The 24,752-nt window shown below is 51.6% G+C and overlaps 2 protein-coding genes across 7 annotated transcripts in view; both read left to right on the top strand.

Annotated features, from left to right (window-relative positions):
• Positions 1-2,146: 2,146 nt before the first annotated feature.
• NDEL1 (nudE neurodevelopment protein 1 like 1) overlaps positions 2,147-24,752 on the top strand; it is a 28,120-nt gene continuing 5,514 nt past the window's right edge. Inside the window, exons 1-9 of one of the 6 annotated variants that reach the window (XM_017835955.1) lie at positions 2,147-2,256; positions 11,081-11,178; positions 12,575-12,728; positions 13,877-14,025; positions 14,987-15,123; positions 17,210-17,383; positions 18,179-18,270; positions 20,425-20,576; positions 23,820-23,854. In XM_017835955.1, coding sequence (XP_017691444.1) covers positions 11,093-11,178; positions 12,575-12,728; positions 13,877-14,025; positions 14,987-15,123; positions 17,210-17,383; positions 18,179-18,270; positions 20,425-20,576; positions 23,820-23,854 — 979 coding nt within the window. In that variant the 5' untranslated portion in view covers positions 2,147-2,256; positions 11,081-11,092. Of the gene's footprint in view, positions 2,257-2,565; positions 2,690-3,408; positions 3,649-11,080; positions 11,179-12,574; positions 12,729-13,876; positions 14,026-14,986; positions 15,124-17,209; positions 17,384-18,178; positions 18,271-20,424; positions 20,581-23,819; positions 23,863-24,752 lie in introns of those variants that run through there. The other 5 variants (XM_017835956.1, XM_017835953.1, XM_017835957.1 and 2 more) reach the window with 5 other exon arrangements.
• Positions 23,864-24,752, top strand: part of LOC108507740 — a 2,458-nt gene continuing 1,569 nt past the window's right edge. Inside the window, exon 1 of the mRNA XM_017835959.1 lies at positions 23,864-24,752. Within this exon, the coding sequence (XP_017691448.1) occupies positions 24,243-24,752 (510 nt within the window). The 5' untranslated portion in view covers positions 23,864-24,242.

Here is a 24,752-nt window from a genome sequence, read left to right as displayed (position 1 = left end):
ATGGGTGCCCAGCCAGCTCCAGAGCGTGGCAGTGGCATCCAATCTGCCCAGAGCTGGGCTGTGCACTCACCCAGCACCACCAACTCTGGCTGCTCCCAACTCGGAGCAGCACAAGGCTGGATCCTGGGAAAGGAGATGTTCTAGCCAGGCCTCCTGCACAGCCACCTTGATCTTCCTTCCCTGCCCTCCAGAGAGGGTTTCAGGGAGCCAAGGGGATGTTCAGCTGAAGGGAGAAGGTGGGGTGGTCCAGGCTGGGAGCAGCACCAGCATCAGCCAGGTGTGACTGGGAGCAAGGCTGCGCTTCCAGGAGGGATGAGGCAGCTCCAAGGGCAGTTTGCCACCAGGATGAGTGTTCACAGGACGCTGTGGCTTCCCCTCCTCTCACAGCCTCTAATCCAGGAGTGGTGTCTCAGGCCGTGCTGTGCCGCACGTCCCGCCCGGTGCTGACACTGCCAGGCAACACCCAGGGCACACAGGGTGACCCAGAAAGGCCCGAGCAGGGGTCAGGGGACAGAGGTCAGGAGACAGCCACAGACTGGACACCCAGCTGGGGAGGGACAGTGTGTGTTCTCCATCCTCAGGTTGTCTGCAACCACCCCCGGGAAAAGCAGGAAAAGCACCAACCCTGGATAACTCCACGGCAGAGGAGAGGTTGTGGGGACAGAGGTGGCCCTGGTGGCACTGGCTGTCCCCACAAGGACAGTTGGCACGGCCGCGGTTTCGGCCACGCTGCCGGCAGCGAGGGAAGCACGAGGGCACCCCAGCGGCACCACCCGCCGCTAATGACAGGGCAGCTAATTACAGGGACAGGCAATTAAACACGCAAACCAAGGTTAAGTATCAGGGCAGCGACAGCGACGCTGCGGGGGCACTGTCCTACCCTGCCCTCGGCCCAGGGGCTGCAGGGACACGCGTGGGGGGCACGGGGCAGCGATGGGGCAGCGATGGGGCAGCGGGGGAGCCCCCCAGCAGCGGGCACGCTGTGCCGGCAAGGCAGGGAACGAGAAAGCCGGGCTGGGCAGGGGTGGTGGCGGGGGCTGTGGGCTCTCCTGAGCTCGGCTCGGGGCCAGTGGGGGGCCCTGGGGGGTTCCAAAAGCCTCTGCCCGCAGCGAGTTCCCTGCTCCGCGGGACAGATGAGCCGTGCGGGGCGCAGGATGGGGAGGAAGGAGGAGGAGCTGCCCGTGCCCGCCCCGCTGCTCGCCCCGAGGGATGGATAGCCAGGGCCCCCAGGGATGGATGTCCAGAGCCCCGAGGGATGGATGTCCAGGGCCCCCAGGGATGGACGTTCCACAGACCCCAAGGGATGGATGTCCAGGCCCCCCAGGATGAATGTCCAGGGCCCCCAGGGATGGATGTCCAGAGCCCCCAAGGATGGATGTCCAGGGTCCCCAGGGATGGATGTTCCACAGACTCCAAGGGGTGGATGTCCAGGGCCCCCAGGATGAATGTCCAGGGGGCTGACGGATGGATGTTCCACAGGCCTCAAGGGACGGATGTCCACAGGTCCCCAGGGATTGGGTTCAGAGGCCCGTTCCTGAGTCCGCCCCTCCGGGGACACCGGGGACAGAGTGCCGGAGGACGGGACGGGGAAGGGGCAGATCCCGAACGCGGCAAAGGAAGAAAGGCGGGACCACCTCGGCCCGGGGGCGGCCCCTGGGATGGGGGCGAGCAGAGGAGGGTCCCCACGCCGGGCAGAGCGGGGACCGCGAGGGGCCGGCGCTTCCCGGGACGGGACACGAAAGAATGGCCGGGGTAGCGACTGGGACCGGGATAGGGACAGGGACAGAGACTGGGACAGGGGCAGGGATAGGGACAGGGGCAGGGATAGGGACAGGGTCAGGGCCAGGTACAGGGACAGGAATAGGGATAGGGACGGAGACCGGGCCAGGGAAAAGGGACCGGGATAGGGACACGGACAGGGACAGGTACAGAGACAGGAATAGGGATAGGGACAGGGACAGGGAACGGGTCAGGGCAAGGGCCAGGACCAGGGACCGGGCCAGGGATAAGGGACCGAGATAGGGACAGGGACGGGGACAGAGACGGGGACAGGAATAGGGACAGGAATAGGGACCCGGACCGGGACATGGACATCGACCGGCACCGGCCCGGCTCCCCAGGCCCCGCCCCTCCCCTCCCAGGCCCCGCCCCTGGGCCCGCCCCCGAGGTTGCATCATCCGGCCCCACCCCCCGGTGCCCGGATGAGGCGGCCCCGGCGGCGGCGGGTGCTGCGGCGGTGACAGGGGATGCGCTGCGGTGAGCGGGGCGCGGGGCCCGGGGCCAGGCGGGCTGGGCCGGGCCGGACCGGGCCGGACCGGGCCGGGGGTCCCGGGATAGTCCCGGCGGGCCCGAGGGGTTCGGGACGGGGGGGGATCACGGCCGGGGGGCCGGTGGGGCCGCGGGCCCCGCGCCGCCATTGGCTGCGGGTTGACAACGGGGCAGGGCCCGCCCCCGCGCCGCGGCATTGGCTGGCGGAGCCGAGCCGCGGCCGCTCATTGGCGGAGGGGACTGTCAGTCACGGCGCGGCCCGGCTCGGCCACCGCCCTGCGCGGGCCGGGCCCCCCCGGGACCCTCCGGGAGCGGGGCCGGGGCGTTACCGGGCTCGGGGCTGCCCGGCACCCTGAGCCACCGCCGTGCTGGGCTCGGCACCCAGGGCGGTCATTTGTGCATCACCGACAGGCAGCCGGAGGTGTGATTCGCCTCAGTTGTCATAAAATCCTTGGGCGACCCGGTGGCCGCGGTGTGGGGCCTTTCTTAGGAAGAAATTCTTCCCGGAATTAGGTGGTCAGACACCGGGAGGGGCTGCCCAGGGAGGTGGTGGGGTCCCCAACCCTGGAACGACTGGCCGTGGCACTCAGTGCTCTGGGCTGGGGGCAAGGTGGGCATCGGGCACAGGGGGGATCCATGGGCTGGGAGGGCTTTTCCAACCTCAGTGGTCCTGGGATTGTGGGATTCTATACCAGGATGGCAGAAATGTGTCCCCTCCTCCGTCCCTGACTTTCCTCTTTCAACAGAGTGAAAACTGGAGGCAGGAGGGGTGTAAATTTTGTCCATTGCTTTGGCTTTCATTGGACTCGATGGGCTGGGAGGGCTTTTCCAACCCGAATGATTCTGGGATCTCTGCTGAGTATTTTTCAGTAGTTCCATGAGGGCTTTTCTCCGAGGTTGTTCCCACCTCCCTCTCAGCTCTGTGTTGTGTTTCATACAAACCCCACCAAACCCCCTCGTGCCCTGGTGACGAGCGTGACCCGAATTGCACAGACGTGTGTGAGGGATGAACGGCTCTGACACGGGAGCAGATCCATCACTGGAGCCAGAGCTCACGGAGTGACTCCCACTGACACGTCCCGTCCTTCCCGGGGGGAGGAGAGCTGTCCTTCCCTCCCACAGCCTGCACTGGGAGTGACTCAGGCTTTCCCGGCTCCCTCTGGAACCATCCTCACTTGGTCACAAGTGCACAGAGGTGGGGGGCACGTTTGGATGCCTGTGGGGCATTTATTGCCCTCAGAGGTGCTTAGATATGTGAAGCTGCTGTAGAAGAATTCCTTGGATACTCGAGGAATTTTTTTTCTTCCTTTTTGTTTTTTCTCCCTCCCCCCCACAAGAAACAATTCCTGGACACTGTGGAGAGCTGGTGGCCTTGTCAAGGTCAGTGTTTCAGTAGAGATATCAGTAACTGTGAGAGGAAGGAGCTGTCCCAGGGCAGAAAAGAGACTGGGAGGATTTTGTATGTTTTGGAAGGGAGGTGGTGGAGTCCCCACCCCAGAGGTGTCCAAGGACGTGGCACTCAGTGCTCTGGGCTGGGGGACAAGGTGAGGATTGGGCACAGGGTGGTCTCAGAGGTCTTTTCCAACCTCAGTGATTCTGTGAGTCTGTATTTATTTACATACATGTAAATTCGGTGTATTAGCAGTGTGAGTGCACAGACAGGCTGGTTGGCAGTGCCAGTTCACTGTGGCAGTGCAGGATGTGAAAGATGTGGGTAGATAATGTGGATTTTGGATTAACAGTGCCAGGACTGCCCCGGAGGAGATCCTGTGTCCTGCTTTCTGCCTGGGCTTTGTATTTATGTGTTTACTTTGTATACATGGAAGGATTCTCCCTTTGGTTTGCACATGTGGAGATTTAATCCTGTGTGCCACTGGGAGTCCCAGAGGTTCAGACACAAAGTGTTTGAGCTACTGTTTGAGTAATTCAGGGGAAAGCCCTCAGGTGGTTTTTTTGCCTGACTCTTTAGAGGTTGCAGATATGTAAGATAATTCCTCTTTTGGTGCAGAAGGAAAGAGAAGAGAAAGGAAAATATGAAAGAGGAGAGAAAGCACGAGACTGATGATGTCTGTGACCTTGGTGCCACAAGGAGTTTTGTCTCTGGAGTCATTGCTGGGAGCAGACTGCCAAAAACTACAGCAACAAAGTACAGTTTATTCCCTCAGTTGTTACAGTTGGTTTTGAGGTGTCAGGAAAGTCAGACTGAGGAAGGAAATGGTATTCTTGCAGTCCTCGATGTTTGTGTGACACCACAAAAATAACCAAGATAAACTGTGGAGCGTGTTCAGCAAACTGCCTGCCCTGCTGTGCTGCCCTGACCTGTGGGCAGAGCCACTCAGACCCAGCAGAGCAGCTTTTTCTTGATGTGATTGTGTCCCTCCAGGGCTCAGCTCAGGAGCAGATTGTGCTGGTTCCTTCTCCTTCCCAACACAGAGTTTTATTTTTAACATTCCTGTTGTTCAGTGCTCACTGCAGAGCCCCTCTCTGGGGGCTGGTCTGTGATAAATACTGAAAATACACCTTTTGGGGAGTGTTTTCAAATCAATTTTCCCCTCTCTTGGCACTGGTAAGATGTAAAGGAGCAGAATTCCCTGCTCTTGGCAGAACCCCGTGCTGAGTGCATCTTCCCCTCTGGCCCCCCCTTCCCAGGAAATGTTGTTCTGGGGATGGGGTTAATTGCTGAGGTCCCAGGGAGGCCCAGGGGATCTGGTGCTGTCCTTTGGTGCAGGCTCTGGGCTGGGTGTGCTGTAAGTTCTGGGGTAAATCCATTGATTCTGGGGAGGATGCTCTGGGATTCTTCAAGGTTTGAGGAGAAACCAGGCAACTGTGAGTTGGGGAAGGTGCAGTTGGGTGGATGATCTCCAGAGGGAGGGTCAGGTCTGTGGCAGCTCCACTTGCAGCCTGTTGTGGGGTCAGGATCAGTGCTCCTGGTGCTCAGCATCTCTCATGGACCTTCCTAGAGGGTGGTTTTCTGGAGAGCAGAGACTCAAATCAGGAGGAAGCTTGTCCTTTTCACAGCCTGGATTTCCTTCTCAGTTCTCTGTTTACTCCACACCTTCTGCTCTGGGGGGGTTCATCCCTCGGGGGTTCCTGGCTATGGAGCCGGGAGTGAATTGTTCTCATGGTCAGGCCCAGGTTGTTCTGGGACACTCACATCTCCAGGGGCCTTTCCTTCATCTCTGCAGGTACTGAACCTGCATCAGGAGCACCAACCTCTTCAGGTTTCCTTTTTAAAGCATTTGGGTGGGAACAGATAGAGGTCGAGCATCTTAAACTTCCCTTGCCGGTGAATATGATTTTTAATACTAAATTCTGCTCCCTTTGGTAGCTGCAGCTTGATTTCTGAAAAGAGGCTTCTTGCATCAGTGCACTTCTTCTGGTTTCAAGGTTTCCACCCCAGTGCTGGCTCACTCAGCAAGGGTTCTTTATTATGATTTCATATCATATACTCACCAGGCCTGTGAGCCTTGGCCATGTGGTGCAGAGCAGACATGTTATATTTGATTAATGAGGCTGTTGAGATAACAAGGCTTTGCTGTGTGGTACCAGGTTGTCTTAAAGGCTTTTAGCCTGAACTTGGCACAAAGTTCCTGCAGGTAGGATTTGGTTATCTCCTGCCTCCTGTGCTGTCCAAATTGGAAATGCAGGATTTATTGTTGCAGCAGGAGTGTTCTGCTGACTGTGTGCTCTGTGACTTTCCTCTTTCCCTGAAAGCTCCTGTGCTGCTGTTGCAAGAGGCGAGGAGGCATTTGTTGTGGTTCACTTGAGAACATTCAGTTCAAAAATAGGATTGCAGGAGAAGGCTGAGTTCACAGAGGCTCAGTTCCTAACAGTGACGGATGCAGGCAGACATCCAAAATGTATGGAAATCCACCAGCTCCTATTCCAGGATGAGCAAAACAAGCACAAATTGATTGGTGAAATCTAATCCATGCCTTTGGTTGGTTTGTTTGTTTGTTTTCCATCTTCTATTAAGTGCATGACAATGTCCATTTGCTTTGAGTTTTGGCTGGAGGGCTCAGGTTCCTTTGCTTTGAGCCTTGATATGGGGGAAAAAAGTCAAGAACTTCAGGGGTTTGGGGGTTACCTGTTGGTTCTCTTGGTTTAAGAAGGTGAAGAATGCTGGAACAAGGTTTCTTCTGCTTTTCTGCCTGTGAATCAGCCAAAAAGGGGAAGAGGAAGAAGAGCTGGCTGGGGACTCCTTCCTGCTCTTGGTGGCAGCTCTGGGTGGTGCCAGCTCTGGGTAACAGGGTGAGATGGGGGGGCTGTGGCACAAAACAGGCACTTGGCAGTTCTGTGAGAGCCAGAGTTATCTCCAAAACTGAAGGCCCCTGTCAGCTTGGCAGAATTCCTTGATCAAGTCCTGTTCCAGGTGGTTACTTATTTAATTCCAAAGGTCACTGGACATTTCCATTGCCTTAAGGGGAGGGGGGCCAGCAAAGCATAGGTGGGGGAGTGCAACACTGTGCTTTGTCATGTTTGTTTGCCTCTGCACAGTTTTTCATGTTTGGTGTCTGAAAATATTGGGCAAACAGGGTTGTGGGGAAGAAAGCAGAAAAATGTGCAGAAAAATGAACATTAAATAAGATTAATTCCCTTTCCATGGCAGTGGTTGTAAGCTGCTTTTAAATGGGAGAGTGTGAGGCAATTAAAATCAGGGAGAATGTTTTATCCAGCCCCTTGAGATGCTGCAGGTACACCCGGGGTGAACTGCAGCAGCTTGTGAGCAGTGCTCAGAATTATCCCTCCTGTGATGTTTCAGTGATTCAGTTGACTTTGAGAGCGGGGAGGAGAGAATTCCCGACTGTGGGAAGGGGTGGGTAGAAGCTGAGACATCGTGTTGTATTTCAAGCTGAGTGTTTTGGTCTTAGATTTCATGCAAAGCTCCTCAGCAGCCTCCCGTCACACGGATGAGGTTACACCGTGTTACACTTCAGGCTGTGTTTGTGTTCTCATGGCTTGGGAGAGATTTCAAATGCAAGATCCCCTAAGTTACTTGGAAAATACTGTGTGTTTGTTTAGTTATTTCTGCCACAGGTTGGATTCAGAAATCCTTGTCATATCCAGAGGATACTGCACATCTTGCTTGTAAGGATTCCTTTGGAGGTGGGAAAACAGATTTGTCCTGTACAAACCCCACTGGATTTAGACCAGTTCTTAACCTACACACTGCATTTTTTAGAATGATTTCAGCGTGCAAGTTCTTTCCTTTTCCCAGTGGAGAGTTCCTCTGTCCTGCTGACTTTGTGGGGGTGGCTTGAAAGGATCCCCCTTGTTTTGAACGTAGCCCTTGTCTGGGAGCTGCCTTGGAGCTGGAGCTGTGCCCACGGAGCTGTGCTTTCCCAGGGCACTGTGTGAATGCTAAGCTGTGTTGGAATGAATTCCAGTGGGCAGCAGCATAAGCCTGCTCTCATTTTCCCTGGAAGACGCTGCTGCATTGTCTTGTCTGTGCCCTGAAAGCCTCAGTGTTGTTGGTCAAAGGCTCGATTCTGCAAGTGCCACGTATGCAAAGGAGCCTGTGAATAGGAAGGACTTGCCGTGCTGGTTCTCAGCTCCTTCTCAGCTCCTCATGGAATTCCAGGACAACTGGCAGCAGGCTGAAGCAAGGCAGCCTTTGTTAAACCCTCGGTATTCCGTGGGCATCCTCTCTCTCCCACACGTGAGATGTTTCAGATGCTCTGGTTGTGTTCTGATAAGGCCTGGGAATCACTCCCCTGCAGGCACATCCCTGTGCTCAGATAAAGCCCCGTTCCTGTGCCATCAGCTGAGGGAATGGGCAAAGCTTGGCACAGTGAAGGGATCTACCTGTGCCCACAGCTGTGGCAGGGGCAGGATTGGAAGCTGTTGGCATCTTCTGGCTCTCAGACTGGTGTTTGGGCCATGAACCACCGTGTTTGTGTGCTCTTCTCTCTTTCATGCCCCTCATGAAGGAGCACTGCAAGCACTGCAGGGATTCCGTGGGCGTTTGTGTCCAAGGGTGTGCCCTGAGCAGACAGGAAGGAGTCCTGGACCTTATCTCAGCCACTTCTAGGATATGATGTAGGAAAGACTAGGAAGAGTTCCTGCCGAGGGGCCTGAGGCACCACAGGGCTGAATCTCCTCCCTCTGGTGTCTGAAAGGGGGTTTGGACAAAGGAGTGGGAGGAAAAAATACCTCCTGTACTTGGGAATGCCAGGCAACCCTTCCTGTCCTTGCAGAGACTGCTGTGCTTGCAGGGATTCTGGGGATATTTATTTCCAAGGGTGTGCCCTGAGCAGACAGGAAGGAGTCCTGGACCTCATCTCAGCCAATTCTAGGAAAAGATGTCAGGTGCTTCCTTGTACTTCCTTGTAAGAGAAGGCAAGTGGTGTGACTGTGTCCAAAAAGTGGGATGTGGATGCTGGAGCTCAGCAGGGCACGCTGGTGTTGGCATCTGGAGCAGGTGTTTATCCAAAATCCCTGCTGGTAGCATTAGGCATGGTGGGAGACGTGGAGCAGGGGCAATCAGGAATCATCACCCGTTTAACCAACATGGGAAACGTCAACTTGCTCCTGCTGGGTATGTTTGGGAAGGAAGAGTTCCCGAGGCACCACAGGGCTGAATCTCCTCCCTCTGGTGGCTGAAAGGGTCTTTGGACAAAGGAGTGAGGGGAAAAAAATCCCTCCTGTGCTTGTGAGTCCTTGCTGTGCTTGCAGGGGTTTGGGGGTGTCTGTGTCCCAGGGTGTGCCCCGAGCAGACAGGAAGGAGTCTTGGCCCTTCCCCAGCACCTCTCGGAAATGATCTCAGGGGTTCCTTGTAGAGCCCTTTTCTAACCACGTCCTGAATTTTGCTGACAGCTGGCTTGGCTGCTCACCTTCTGAGCTCAGCTCACCTCTGGAGCTGTGGGAGCTGAGCCTGTGTTGTGTCTCATTTATTTTGGGATGAATGTGCTGCCTGCTGATCCAGCCCTCTGGAGTGTGCCGGTTTGGAGCCAAGTGCAAGGAAAGATCTGAGGCTTTTATGGAAGGGTTTGATCAGTGCTGGACCAGTGCTTTGAACAACACTCAACAGTGCCTGAGCTGGTCACCTCTGCCTTGTCCTGGCAGCTGGAATCCCTGTCCAGGAGCTTCCTGAGCCTCTAGCTCACCTGGATGCACCCGAGGGGGAACTGCAACAGTTTGGGCTCCACATCCCCTGGGAACAGGCTTGTGCACAGCACTTGGGATTTGCCCCTGTGGTGGGATGGAGGTGCCTTGGTAGCAGCTGAGCGAGTGCTCCCAAAGAAACTTGTGTCTGAAATTTGTTACTGGGATGGCTCCACAGGTGTGTTTTATTTTGTCAGTACAAGGAAGTGCAGAAAAGGAGACACCATCAGTTCTCTTGGGCTGTGTGGAGATGTGATTCCTGACAAATTGCTTCTCCAAGAACCCTGTGAAGTTAAATAAACACAGTGTGAGATTTGGGGTGGTTTTGAGGTGCTTGGCATCCTCTGGATAAATTTGGGCCCTTGGGTTGTGGCAGCTGCAGTCTCAGCTGGAGACCCACGTGCCAGTTCCGCCTGGCTGTGTCTCTGAGCTCAGTGCCAGCCTGGCTGCCCTCTGACGAAAGCATGGGACTGTTTTGTCCCACTTTTAGGTATCAAAAATGTGGGTCACTGCGATGCAGGACATATTAGTGTGACAATTTTAGCCTGAAGGGACAGAGTTGGCTGAGAGGGGGCAGCGATGCCCGATAGAGTGTGAAAGTCAGGACTTCCAGGTCAGCTATTCCTGATCAATGAGCTTGATGTTGTTCCCAGCCTCTGCTTTAAGCACAGAAGGAGTTGGTTTCACCTTATTCTTTTTCTGAGTGTTAATGGCAAAATTTAAATCTTGGTTTTTTGAGGAGAGAGAAAAAAGGATACCTATTTATGAAAGAGTTGTGGGATTGCTTGGGGAGGGCTCAGCTGTGGTGCTTTTCCTGTGGTCTGAGCAGTTCTGGCCCTGCTGTGCATGGCAGGGCCACAGCCACCACTTCATCACCTTCAGCAGCTCTGCTGTGAATGTCCCATGTCCCCTGGACTGTGTGTTGCTCCTTGGATAAAGGTCTGTGTTTCCTGTGCTGGCTGAGAGCCAAGCAGTGCTGCCAGAGGCATCCAGAGCTCCAGGAAGGGTGGTCCTCATGGAGCAGGGGGTCATCTGCTCCTCCTAACACCTCCAGGCTGGAGACTCTCCTGTATGATGTGACCATGTGGTTTTGTGAGAGGCTGATCCTTCTTCTGTGTGTCTGAGGGAGCAAAATTATGTGGATAATTTCAGTTACCTGCCTGTTTTACACAAGCAGGAATTAGCCAGGACTCAACACAGGAAGGTTAAATTGAATTTTAGTCTCCACACACACAGTTGGTGGTTCCTCAGTGTTCACCCTCCTTCACTACTCACGTTTGCAGCTCTAATAGCTGTTGTAGTGCTACTGTTGTGTTGGTGACAGGAGGCAAAATCTCTTTAAGAACATTTTAGGACCTAAAGTGGAAACTGTGATTGCTGTAAATTTTAGTGTGTTACCAACTGTGATCCAAAGTGGGCTTTTCACCTGGTGTTTCAGTGGCAGATAAAAAAACACAGCCACACAGCCAAAATTTCTGGTCCTGTTTCTCGCTGCACAAGCACTTCCAGAAGCTGGGTAAAATTCCATGGCTTGTTGTGGCAGGTCCCTGTGTTGGATGACTCCTGTTAGGGATCATTAACATCCTGTGTGCAGGTGCCAGGTCCTGGTGCTGCTGTTGGAAAGGCTGTGGCAGTGAAGCCCAGGATTTAGGAGCAGGTTTGGGGTCTGTGTTTGTCCTGAGTGTGTCCCTGTGTTTGTGCCCTGCAGGTCGTGTTGATCATGGACAGTGAAGAAATCCCAACTTTCTCGAGTCCAAAGGAGGAAACTGCGTATTGGAAAGAGCTTTCCTTGAAGTACAAACAAAGGTATTGTGGATTGGCAGGCTGGGTTTGCTTCTTAATGACCAGAACTTTGTTTAATCTCTTTCTCTGCAAGGCCACACCAAGATTATTATGTTATATTAAAGATTTTAGAAAGAATCTCTAAAAAGAGAATTTGTAAAGAATTTCTAGCTTTAAAATTCCCAGTTTTGTGGGAGCTGAGTGTTGCTTGCCCAGTGTCTCCATGCCAGGAACTGCAGGCTATGTTCTGAGCATGTTTGAGCAAGAGCAGAGCCCTTTTAGGATCATGTGCACCTCTGTATAATTAAAGTGCTGCCTTAAGTGGTATCTTGATGTTTTATCATAAGAAGGCGCCTTTGGGCTCTCCTTGTGTCATTCCTGTTCCCTCCAGCTTCTTGTAATGGAATTACTGGTATGAAAAGTGGCTGATTTGGTGTCTGCTGCAATTTATTGAAGTGGATTTTACCTCCCAGTCCTGCCTGGACCAGGGGTTTGCATCTTTTAGGGGGCACGGGGCTTTTTGGGTACCAAAGGTGGCAGGAGAGGCTGTTGGATTGAGTAGTGCTGTGCTTCTTGAGGGGCTTTCTCTGGAGTGCTCCCAGTTCATTTCCTTTGGGAAGCTTTATGTGCACTCAGTGTAACTCAGGTGCAACTGAGCTGAAGCCACTTAAAACCTCTCTGGAGCCCAAAGAGCCCAAGTTGCTTTTTTGTTTGGTTTGGGGTTGTTTTGGGGAGGGAGGGGTTGGGAATGTGGAGGAGCCTGTCCCTGTGGAGAACTCTAAGCTGTTCTTGGGTGTCAGAACATTCTGTGTGAGGCACCAATATGTTGTTTCCTAAAGCCTGGTTGGTTTTCCCTGCTATTTGCTGAGGGCTGAGCTGTTACCTGTGGTAAAGATGCAAATTTAATAAGCAAAGTATGTGGAGTGGCTACCCCTGGTATTTAATAACTGTCAGTACTATGAGGCAGGGATGTGCTGGCTTCCTGACTCCTCAGGATTTTTAAGAACCTTAAATTTCCAGGTAGTGCAGAGATGCAGAAACTGTTGTTCTCTCTTTGGTTTTTGACCAAAATCAGGTTAAATGTTTGCTTAATTCATTGTCTCCATCAAATCTCCTACCAGTGGAAGCTGATGGAGTATAAAGTGGTTCTCAGGCTCCCATGAATCCTGTAAATAGCCTTGATTTCACACAGGCATTTAGGGCAGCTGTTGGTTTCGATGTAAGAGAATTAATTTCCTTTAATAGCTGAGCTTAACGTAATTTCTCCGTTTCCCAAATTTTCTTTTTCCCCTTAGAAATCTATGAGGACACTTAAGTACTTCAGAACTCCTTTTTTTTCCAGCTTTTTATTTTAGAAGAGCTGCAGATTTTAACTTGGGAGATGCTGGCTTTTCCCACTGATGAAATCCTCTCCTTACAGCTTCCAGGAGGCTCGTGAAGAGCTGGCTGAATTCCAGGAGGGAAGCAGAGAATTAGAAGCAGAGTTGGAGGCACAGCTAGTGCAGGCTGAGCAGAGGAACAGAGATTTGCAAGCAGATAACCAAAGACTGAAGTATGAAGTGGAAACATTAAAGGTGGGTCTCCTGTGTAATGGTGTTGCTTCTTCTTTTGGGTATGTCTTGGATCTCCTTTTAGATCCTCTGGGCTATTCTTGGTCACTGAACATCCAAATGAAGTCAAGGAATTGTCTGTTTATGATCCAGGCTTAAGTACGGCACGTCCTCCAAATAAGGCAGGGAAATTCCTGGCAGAATTTTCCTTGTTCACATCATGAAACTCTTGTCATGGAGTTTGTGCTGTGAATTCTGGAGGCTGTGCCAAGCAGGAGCTTTGTTAGTTCCACAGGGGACATCAGCACAGCAGCACGGGGACAACACGAGTTGTCTTTCTTTGCAAACCAGTCTTTGTCTCCTCAGTTTTATGAGACCCTAAGGGAGGCTCAGAGTGGGTGATCTGTGCACATCTTTCAGAGAGTCTCCTCATCCATTCTTAACAGCCATTTCTGTGGAGCCAGGAATTGCAGAGGGATCTGCATCTGCAGGAGGTGGCTTTGAACTGATGCCTCAGTGTTAACAAGTTCTTGCCTCTTTTGGAACCTTGAAATAGCATCATTTTGGGTAGTCTTGGCTTGTGGTAGTGAAGACAAAGGTTAGAAATTCTCTCAGTGGAAGGAAGGTTTCTGGGATTACTCTGTGTATCCATTCCCAGCTGTACTGTAAGGTCAGCACATGTTTTATGAGGTCAGTGCTTTCTCCATGGGGATCTATCTGTGCCCTCAGAGCTGGTGAGAGACTGTTTGGCAGGGAGTTCTTCCAAAGCTGAGTTTGTGGGCCTGGAGGTTTTGTAGCAGATTCCAGTGGCTCTCATTTTTGCTCATGGGCACGTCAGACAGTGTCTGGTCTCACAGTGACTGTTATCAAGGGAAAAGGGAGGGCTGTGCAGTTGGATTTCTCTCTGGCTTCCTGGATGTTTGAGGCTCTGGAGCAGCTGTCAGTGCAGGCTGTTGGGAGCAGAGGCAGGGACACATCCCTGAGAGCCAGCTGTGTCCTGGAGAGATGGCTGGGACTTTGTGCCATGTCTGGCTCTGACGTTCACAGCCTGTTCCTTTTCCCTCTCTAATTTTTCCGCATTACCAGCAATCCCAAACCAGCAGCCTGCAAAGAGTGTGATACTTTCTTTGTCCCATTTTACTGCTATTTATCTCCATAACTCTTTCTTCCAGGAGAAGCTGGAGCACCAGTATGCCCAGAGTTACAAGCAGGTGTCCCTGCTGGAGGATGACCTGAGCCAGACCAGGGCCATCAAGGACCAGCTGCACAAGTACGTGCGGGAGCTGGAGCAGGCCAACGACGACCTGGAGCGTGCAAAGAGGTGAGGGCTGCCAACCTCTCCTTCCCTCAAAGCTTGCACTGCATCCTTTCTTTGCCACTCAGATTGGTCATTTTATTCTTCCTTAAAAGGGAAAATACATTAAAAAACCCCCAAACAACCCCCAAGACTCTTGGAGTTCGCCTCCATCAGCTGGTTCCTTGTGTTAGAGCTGGAAAGGCAGTGGGACAGCCTGGCTCGTGCTCCTGTGAGGAACAAGCTGTGCAAGCAGAGCCACTGCCTCTGGTACCCCCAGCTAAATGACTTCTAATTGTGGGCCTGGTGGCTCCAAACCCCTTTGAAGTCAGCAGCTCATGCTTTACATAGTCCCTTTTAAACAAACCAGGCCAAAGGAGTCTCCTGGTCCCTTCCAGAGCAGCTGTAGGGAACAATCCTGGCCTTTGTAAGGCCTGGGATGAACAGGCTGCTCTGGAAACGCCCAGTTTGGGAGTAGGTCATGCTTCCCTTTTGCTGAATGGGAATTCTGCCACTGATTCAGGGAGAGCAGGAATGAGCCTCTGGCTATCTGGGAACAAAGATCTGAGAGCTGAGCTCGTTTCCACCAGGCTCATGCCTGACTTCTGACACGGAGTTTGGAAGGAATTGGCTCTTAGGTAATATCCCAGTGCTCTGCTGTCCACACTGGGCTCTGCCTGCCCACAGCTCTGCCCTCATTAAATGTACAGCTTTGGATCATGGCTTGGGAAAAATGGGGATGGGTGCACAGGACTGGCTCTTTCCCACACCTCTGGTACATCCCTGAGAGCCAGATACTATCATGTTTTTTCATCTTTTTCTCCTGTTTCTTTGGAGTTGATTAGTCCTTTCTAAGCAGCCATTTCCATGGCTTTCAAATGCTCAGTGTGGCTGCAGGCCCTGCTAACATTTTTCCTCTATTATGTTTCTGAATACACTTTTATGCTGGCTGAGCTGAAGAACCCAATATTCTGGATTTTGTTTCTAGGGCAACAATAGTTTCATTGGAAGACTTTGAACAGAGGCTGAACCAAGCTATTGAGAGAAATGCATTTTTAGAAAGTGAACTGGATGACAAGGAGTCATTGCTGGTTTCTGTACAGAGATTAAAGGATGAAGCAAGAGGTAAGGCTTGTCTGGTTAGTTCTGTGTCTTGCTTTGCTAAAAGAGACACTTAGCAACCAAAGCTCATGTTTCTAGAAAGCCTCACATGATAAACTTGAACTGGATACATTAGCTGTTATTAACAGTAGGTTTTTTAAATGTCCTGTGTAGTCAAGAGGAAAAATTTCCTGACATAGGACTGAATTAATAGCAGATTAATTCAGGATTTTAACACAGGTGAGTATAAAAATACTCTGTTCCACAGATAGCATAGAATTGAGGAAATGTGCTTTGAAAGTTCCTTTTTGTTATGGTTTTATGCCTTGTGTAGGAAGGGAAAGCACAGGAAATGACAGGGAAATACAGGATAAATGATTAAGTAACTGTCCTGAAAAATCCTGTCTCCTGTGTTCCTTCTAAACCCCTTGGAAATCTCCTGGTTTATTTAAGATATTCCATTAAAGGCTGTGTTTAGACCCGTGAGATCAGAGATGGTTGGGGTAGTGTTCTGGGATATGAGCAGGAATTGGGAATTCCCCAATGGATTTCACATTGAGGATCCTGGGGAAACGTTTTTTAATGACTGGGGGAAACTGATTTCTCTGATAATGGAGATGATCTGCTCATAATCCTGTGCCAGCCATTAATAAATTCAGAGATTAGTGGTTTTCAACTTTATTTCCCAAGAGAAACTTTCTAAAATAATTCCTCAGTTCAGGCCTGGGCCCGAGTGTAAGAAAAGTGTAAGAAAACTCACCTGAACAGGATGGGATTTTTTGCTGTGAACCTCTTTGAACCAAGTTCGTGCCCCAATAATTAATAACTTTATTGGAAGCACAGGAGTTTTTGTAATAAATATCAAGAGGCAAGTTTTCCAATATGTAAAGTTTTACAAAATGTAAATATTTCTGAAGAAATATATGTATTGTCATTTGAGGTTAGGGCAATAATACTGGGAAAAACAGCAAAACCCAGGAGACTGTTTTCTAGAACACTGGAATAATCAGCCAAAAAGACATCTTGTTTTTCAGATGAGTCATTTGGAAATTTTTAGCATTTCTTAGGGTAGCAAAGCTGCTTGTTGTTCCCCCTGACAGCAAACAGGAACAGTAGCCACTAAAAGAACTGGTAAAATGTCAAACTGAGAGATGACATTTCTGATTGAACAGCCTCAGATCCTCTGCTGTGGGCCCAGATTTTCATTTCAGCTCTGCTCTTTTACCTAAAAACAGTTCTAAATATTTGTGACAGCTTAAAAGCTGTAATGTACAGTTAATTTTGCTCTTGCACGTTGTAGCAGATTAAGGCAAGGAATAAGAGGTCTGGGAAAATACAAGAACAACTGGAACAAAAAGGAACAACTCCCTTGTGATCTTTTTTTGCATCTAGACCCTTCTAAGGTTTTACAGATCCGTTGTTGAGCTGTGCTGGATGCTCTTTGTAGCAAAAAGCTGTGGAAATGGGAAGGGACAGGGTAGGGATAAGCTGCAGTCTGGGGAGGAGGTGAGAGTAAAGCCTGGCTTTGCTAATCTCCAGCCTGTTTCCCTGTCCTTTGGACTGCCCAGTCTCTCCAGTCTGCTCTTCCACTTGTCAAGACATCAAAAACTGGATGCAACCCTTGGATTGTCTTTGGCTGGTGTGGAATTCTGTGGATTATTAACTGGAAGAATAAGATAGGAGTTAGAAACACGGGGATAGGTCATTCCTCTGGGTTTTGCAGCCTGTCCTGGAGCAGGAGCTGAGTGTGGCCCAGCTGCAGCATTTGTGTCCAGCTACAGTTTTTGTAACACTCCTTCCGTGGAGCTCACACTGCAAATGGGGAAAATTCCTGAGGGAAAGTCACCTGCCATGATCCCAGGGACCACACAGCTCCCAGGGCCAGGCAGGGCTGTTTGCTCCCCCCCTGCTCCCAGCTGGGATGGGAAGGGGTGGGATTGGGCTCTGGCTGTTCTGAGGGGTGTCCCCACTGCTGGAGAATCCAGTTAATCCAGGATTGCTGCAAAGTGTCTCCTCTTCCTCTCTCCCAAATGAACAGAGAGAGTGTTTGTGACAGAAATCAGTCTCTAATATATGTTTTTTGTGGATTTTTTCTCCTCTCCATCCCCAGACTTGAGGCAAGAGCTGGCAGTGAGGGAAAGGCAGCAAGAGGTGACCCGAAAATCAGCTCCCAGCTCTCCCACTCTGGACTGTGAGAAGATGGATTCAGCTGTCCAGGCCTCTCTCTCCTTGCCAGCCACACCTGTTGGAAAAGGATCAGAAAATAGTTTTCCTTCCCCCAAAGGTACCATTCCCAGGAGCTGTGTCTGGGTGTTTGGCAGATGTCCAGCCTGCTGACAAACCATGGGCTCCACAGGGAATGTGGGTGTGGGGACAGGGGGATCCCACACCTGTGTTTAAATCCCAGGACAGCATCAGGTGCATTTAAGGAGTAGGAAAAAAAGGAAAAGAGCATGGAAAAAGCATGGAAAAGAAGGGCAATGAAGCTCAGATATTGCTTTTGTGGGGGCAGGGGTTTGCACTGTGCAGTGGGTGCTGCAGTGGAGCACTGAGGATCTTTGGGATTGCAGGGAAATGCAGGGACTGACATTCCTGCTCCACTGTGGAGCAGCAGTGGTGGGTGGAGGGTGTCAGGAATTCCAGAGTCTCTGTTCCCACACTGACTCTTGGGGGGTGCTGCTTTCTCCCTGAGGCAGTGGGATGTTAGTCCAATCCCCTTCCCCCTCTGGAAGGGGACAGTCTCAGGGATTAATACATTATTTTTCCAATGAGAAGGAGCAGATTCCAGCAGGAGCTCTGGCTGGATTAGATGGATTGTGGTCAGTAGCCCTGCAGATGGAGAGTGCATGAACTCTGCATGTGGGGCTGCTGGGAACGAGGGCAGTGGGCAGGAATTAAGCTCTAGCATTTTTCCATGGCTGGTGATCATGCAGTTATTGTGGGGTAATTGTATCAAGTGTCTGTGGCAGGATTTGAGATTTAACCTTTTTTTCATGTAGAAGTTGATTTATTTAAATTTTTAAGAAACCCTGAACTGTGGGGGAGTGGAGCACGGAATAACATGTGTCTGTGTTTGCAGCTATACCAAATGGGTTTGGTACCAGCCCACTTACTCCTTCAGCCAGAATATCTGCACTCAACATTGTGGGAGATCTGCTGCGGAAAGTGGGGGTGAGTGCTCTGAACTGCAGCTCTGGGCTCTCCCTGGGGCTTCTGTCCTTGTGCTCAGTCCCAGCCTTGGCCTGTGCTGAGCTCGTGCTGTACCTTCCAAATCATCCTCGTTGTGTTTAGTCTGTTATAATGTAATTTTTTATATTATTTTGATTTGTAAAGCGAGTTCTGATGCCAGTTTGGGGGTGATGAAATTCATATTTGGGGTTAAAAGTTTCTCAGGGACATGGGTGTACAGGGTTAGGCACTGTCAGCTGCTTGTTCTGACCTCAGCTGGGGCCTGCAGCTCCCTCTGCCCTCAGGCTCTGGGTGCCTGCTGACACCTGAGATCAGGTCTCTTCATGTGAGATCTCCTCTTCTGGGCAGAGATACTGAAAACTAAAATGAAAATGGAAAAAACAAAACTAGAAAGCTTTGGTAAGAAAGTGAGAAAAATAAATCGGGAGAAAGCCAAATGCTCCCATCTGTAGTTGGTGGGGAAGTGAAATGCATGAGCCTTTAAAGGGATTACTGCTGTAAGCAGGGAAGAAGTGGTTTAAACATCTGTTGCAGTGTTGTTCAGGGTTTTCAGTTGGACAAAGACCTGAGTTTTGAGCTCTGAGGAGCTGGCTGATGAGCCTCAGGGGCTGTGTTTGAGTGGCAGCAGGGCCAGGCTCAGTGCTGGCTCTGCCCAGTGTGTGTAACCACCCTGAGCTGGGCAGGAGCTGCAGTGCAGACAGTTGTTTTAACAAAGTTGGGAATGAAAAACTGCGTTTGCTGCTGCCTTTTGGAGCCAGTGAGCCTGTCCTGGGTTTGAAAGGGCAGCAGGACAGCTCTGGGTTACAGAGTGACATGTTTAAAAGGGGATCATTGTGAGTAAGAGTCTGCAGGGGATTTAGAGAGCTTAACCACAATCCCGTATGATTACTCTGCAAGGACAGGAAATGCCAAATAAGCATGCTTCCTTCCCAGCCACTGACACACAGCTCCAGCCCAGGCACTGCTTACCAACAATTATAGGATGCTCAGGACCTGGTTTGGGTTTGGCTGGGCCTCATCCTGAGCCTCAGACTCCCTGTCTCTGCAGGAATTTTCCCCTCAGCTTTCCTGCTTGCAGCTGAGACAGGGAATCACTTGGCCCAGATCCCAGTGGGCAGTGACAGGTGCTGTGTCACCCAGAGACAGGGATTGTCTGTAGCTGCCTGTATAGCCCATATTCCCTAAGGAAGCTTCCATGGATTCCTAGGAGAGTGTACAGTGCTCACTTACCTGTGGCAGCACATCAGGTGGAATATTTGTGGAACAGGTCTGAACCCCACGTTTTTGGAGACAAATTTTAGTCTCCAGTTCATGGATTTGCTCCATGCACAGGGAGGTGTAAAGAGTCCTTCTGCCAGACCAGGTGGACATTCAGGATGAGCCTCAGTCTGGGATAGTGGCAGGAAGGGCAGGTGATGTTCTGGAGGGAAGGAGGGAATTGGGATGTTGCTCCTCCTCTTGCCAGGAGTCAGTGGATGAAGCAGAGACTGTCACTTTATACAGGGGGAAAAGATTTCACCAGGATTGCTTGGAAGTATCAGAGATGGAAGTACAGAGATGGAAGACCATGGAAGTACAGAGATGGAAGACCATGGCTCAGCTGCTGCCTTTGCTTTGTCCTGACCCCTCTGTTCTGAGGTGTGGCAGTGGAGCTTTACAAACTGGCTTTGGTTTGCAGGCCAAGATTGAGAAAGAAATGCCAGGAGAAGTTGTCCTGGTGAAAAAATCAACTTCCCAAATACACAGTCCCTCTGGAAACCTGAGAATTCTGCTTTAGGCTCAGATTAGCTCCTGGCAGCCTCACTGCAGCTGCTGAGGGAAGGGTTTTGGTAACTTCTGCTGGAGTTGGCTCCCTTATCTTGGGTAATTATTTCAAGGTTCATATGTTCTAAAATCTGAGCCCTCATGGAGCTGAGTAATGCCTGGCAGTCTGCATCAGCATCTGTGTGTTTCCTTTGTGGTTTGGGTGACAGAGGAAATGACAGCTTTGTTCCCATTTTTTTGCCAAAGGTGATCACACTGGAGTCCTGATCATGGCCATCCCGAGGTCGTGGCAAAGCCTCACCTCCAGCAGCAAAATACTTCCTCCTAGTGGTTTTATTGTTTTGACATCATTTTTTTTCTCCCCTTTCACAGGCCTTAGAATCCAAATTAGCTGCTTGCAGGAACTTTGCAAAGGACCAGGCGTCACGGAAATCCTACATTTCAGGGAACGTCAACAGCGCCGTGATGAGCAGCAACAGCACCAAGTACCCACACCCAGGGCACACCTCCTTCTTCGACAAAGGGTGAGTGAGGGACAGCCCTGGCCTGCAGGGAACTGCATTTCAGCAGGACTTTTTCTTGTCTTGTCCTTGCCCACCACAGCTTCCATCCCATAGGACAAATAATCCGTGGGGCCAAAGTCTCCAGGGCACAGGGAAGGTGCTGATTTCTGGAAAGCAAAGACAAAAGCAAATGTGGTTGTCTCAGCTGGTGGGGTGGCACTGCCTGTTCTGTCCTGCTGCTGCCTCATCTTTGGTGGCTGTAAAACCAAACCCCAGGCAAAAAACCTGCTAGTGGTGAGTGTGGCCTTTGAGAGGATCCCAGGGAAGGAGATATGGAGTTGCCATCTCGGGGCAGCAGGGCTGGAGTTGCCATCTCGGGGCAGCAGGGCTGGAGATGCCATAGCTCCTGGTGTGCTCTGGGGATGTGGGGGTTCCCTTGGCACAGCTGAGGGCAGGCAGGAGTGTTCACTTGCAGGGTGGAGCCCTGGGTGCTCACTTCCCTCTGCATTAGGGGAAGAGATAAATGTCACTGATGGTGTAATTGTGGCTGCTGGGGGGAGACAGGAACTGCTTGCATAGGAAAAACTACCTCATGTGACTTGCCTGTGGTCAGAGCTTCCTTTGGGATCCTGGGAAGTGGTTCCACAGGAGGATTTTCCCCAGTTCCTGGGAGCACAAGGCCCTGTGGGTGTATGAGGGTGAAAAGCACAGTGGTACTGGGGGCAAAACACCCTTCCTGCTCCATGTTAAACCTCATCCCAGTGCAGTTTAATGCTAATAGTCAGCACATGCTCAATCCTACATTTATTTTAGAGAATGAAATGAGTTGTTGCCAGTCTGAAGAGAGCCAGACAGCTGAGCTTCCTACAGCCACCTCCTCAGCTGACTCCACTGCCGTGTGGGAGCAGGCAGAGCTGCATCTTACAAACTGGCATTCAGGGCTTTTGGAGCCACTGCTGTTTGGAAGGGAAGAGTTTGGAGATTTAACAAAGTCACTGTCACGTGCAAATCAGACCTTAGGGCTGTGTGTGTGCTGAGGGGGCCCTGCAGCCCCCAGCAGTGCTGGCAGGCCCTGCTGGGGAGGGATTGAGGCAGCTCTGAGGAGGCAGCAGGGCTGAACTGAGTGTGGTGGGACCAGTCAGATGATTGCCCTGTGGGGTGGGGGTCACTCTGAATTACCCACATTGTTATCTGGGCTGGTGCCTGCAGGAGGAGCAGGTTGTGGCTGAAAAAGGCTTAGAAACCTTGGCCCCTGAAGGAGCTGGAGCAGAGGTGGGTGTTGTCGGGCAGGAAAAGGGGTGGAAATGACTGATGGGCTCATGTGCAAGTTGCTGGAGACCCTTCAAGATAATCAGTTAAGCCACACAGTTATGTCTGGGTTAGTCCTGCTTACTGCAGCCCAGACCTTTGGTAGCACTCAAAGCAGTCCTTCATCCCCTTCCTCTCCTTTTCTGCCAGTTCCTCACTGGCCAAGCCACACTCCTTGAATTGGAAGAAAAAAATAATAAAAAAAAAAGTGAACTGGATTCCCTGGAACATGAGATCAGTGTGAGCAGCACTGCAGCTCCCTGCACTGCTGGGCCTGCAGGAGGGGGGACAGGGTGTTGTGTTCCTTCTGGGCTGTCCCTTGGTGTGTGTGCAGGATGGTGATACCTCTGCTCCACGGAGTTTTGCCATATTTATTCCCTCACCTTTGAAGATTTGGGATTCTCTTTCCTGTATAAACAGCAATAGTGCTGACAGTTCAGCTGGAAAACGTCCACACCCAAAGAGGAAGGATAGAAAGTAATTAGGAGGAGGTTCTATGCACAGATGGAGAAACACCCACAAGTGTTGTGCTGGTCAGAGCTCACCCTTTCTGGGGGTGAATTCTGCACTCAGTGCTCAGATTTTGGAAAGCAGTAGCTTGTCCTTGTCCTCTGCACCCCCGTGTGCTGGCCCAGCAGGGTGGGTGGCCCAGGGCTGTCCCTGCCACTGGCTTCTGCTCCCCTGGGTGCCCCAGCTGTGCCCTGAGGTGCTGGCAGTGTGTGCAGCTCCTGCTCTGTGTCACTGTGTCACTGGGGGCTGCACTGAGCTGTCCCCACGTGGGGTCAGCCCGTGGGGCCCAGCAGGGCAGTGGCTGAGCTCAGGCCATGCTGGGTGGGCACGAGGGGCTGAGGGGAGCCCTGCCCTTCCCTCTGCCCTTCCCTCCTCCCTCTCCACCCCCTGCACTCTCCTCCCTGCCCCTGAGTGCTGCTGGACCCTGAACCAGCCTCATGTGGTTGTAGATGTGACCCAACCTGCAGCCTCTGCCTGAAGAGCAGACAGTTGTTGGATGCTGGGGTTGGGGCAGAGGTACCTCAGCCCCATCCTTACAGCTCTGTTTGCTTCCCTTCCTCTGCCATTTTGCTGGTTAAAGTGTTGGAGGAGTCTCCAGCTCTTGTCAAGCCCCTGCTCTTTGCTCTTTGCCCTCAGAGTGGAGCTGGGCAGGAGCTGGAACAGGGCAGCAGTGCTGTAGGGGACGACAGCAGGGCTTGCTCCAGAGCTTTGCTGGAGAATTGGAAGAGTCAGGACTTCCCTACTTTATTCCAACTCCCCAGTGTCGAGTGTAAGATGAGTTTCCTGCAGACTTGTTCCTTCAGGAACGTGCTGCTTCTGTCCAGGTGCCAGGGAATGGCAGAACAGCACCTGGAGATGTTCTTGGATAGATATTTGGGCTTTTTGCTGTTGTAATTGTTCTTAATTGGTTATTAAAGTCAGTCCAGTTTGGGAACAAAACAGCTCTGGCCATGAAGGGCCCTGCAGAGTCCTGGCACTGGGGTGCTTGTTCCTCAGGGCATTAACTCCTTGTTCCCCTTCCTGCACTCTTGAATGCCAAAGCCCTTGGAGTTGATGTTTGTTCTTAGTTATTTATCTGGATCAGTTGGGCTTTGTTGTAATAAAACAAGCTGCAGTTTGAATGTGAGGAGATTCTTGCACACTTGCAGCAGTGCCATGAAGCAAGTGGGTGTATGTGTTACCCACAGCCCTGCTCTGTGTACACCAGGCTGGGAATTCTGGCTCTTCTTTGGGTCCCTGGTCCACCCTGTAAAAAGGTTCCCTGGAAAAGGGGGAACTGTGGCTAACTCAGGTGAGTAATCCTGTAATGTGCCTGTGCAGAGCAGGGTCTCCCTAAGCAGAGGTCAAAGGTTTGCTGAGGTTCAGTTTAAGAGCTTTGCTTTGCCCCAGGGTTATGTTCAGGAATGTCTTTTTTGTGTACATAAACTTTCCCTTTCTCTCCACTAGGCGTGAAAAGGTCATATTCCCCACCTTGGTCATGGGTAAATGAATTCATTTGCACTGATCTGCTGCATGTGCTGTAACCTGGGGCTTGGGGGGCAGAGCTGGGCTCTGCTAACTGCACGAGGTGGTTCTTAGTGTCACACACTAATAGGCCCTGATCAAAGCCCAAGGCTGTAATCTCTCCTTCTCCTGACTTTAAATAAACCTCTCTGGTGCTGTGACCTGTTGCAAACGTAAGCCTGAGTGCTGCTGCTTTCTTGATCTAATTAATACTTCAAGTACCTGCATGATTCTGATTGAGCTGGGCACAGCAGGGACACAGAGGGAAGTGTTGCTGCTCTTGATGGAGTTCATCTTCAAAGTTTGCCCTCTGGTTGTGGTTTTCCTTCAGCATTTTGTGGCTCTGGACTTGTTGATGTGTGGGTGATGTGCTTCTGGCTGAAGGGAAGGCGAACAAGGGCTGGAGAGGGGGAGGACAGTGTGGGGAGGGACAGCACTGCCCCTGCTTGGTTGTCAGCAGCCCTGCCCAGCACAGCCCTGGCAGCTGGAAGCAGCAGGAAGCAGTTGGAAGCAGTTGGAAGCAGCAGGAAGCAGTTGGAAGCAGTTGGAAGCAGCAGGAAGCAGTTGGAAGCAGCAGGAGGCAGTTGGAAGCAGTTGGAAGCAGCAGGAGGCAGCTGGAAGCACAGATGTGCCACAAGGCTGGGCAGGTCCAGGCCTCTGGGGATGGGGGTCCTGCACACAGGGCTCACAGGCCCCACCTGCAGTGACAAAGGCCAGGCTGGTGTCCCTTCCCTGCCTCTGGAGGAAGTGTGGAGGGTTCCCTGTGCTGTCAACAAGGGCAGGTTCCTGCCAGTCTCCTCCTCCTCCTCTCACATCTCTGCTGGGTGTTCCTCAGCCTCCTGGTGCTGTTGCTGCTGCCCAGGAGAGGAGGAGATG

The sequence above is a fragment of the Lepidothrix coronata genome, unplaced genomic scaffold (genome assembly GCF_001604755.1).
Source record: "Lepidothrix coronata isolate B3197 unplaced genomic scaffold, Lepidothrix_coronata-1.0 Scaffold267, whole genome shotgun sequence".
Lineage (NCBI taxonomy): Eukaryota > Metazoa > Chordata > Aves > Passeriformes > Pipridae > Lepidothrix > Lepidothrix coronata.
This window is presented reverse-complemented; position numbering and strand designations above follow the sequence as displayed.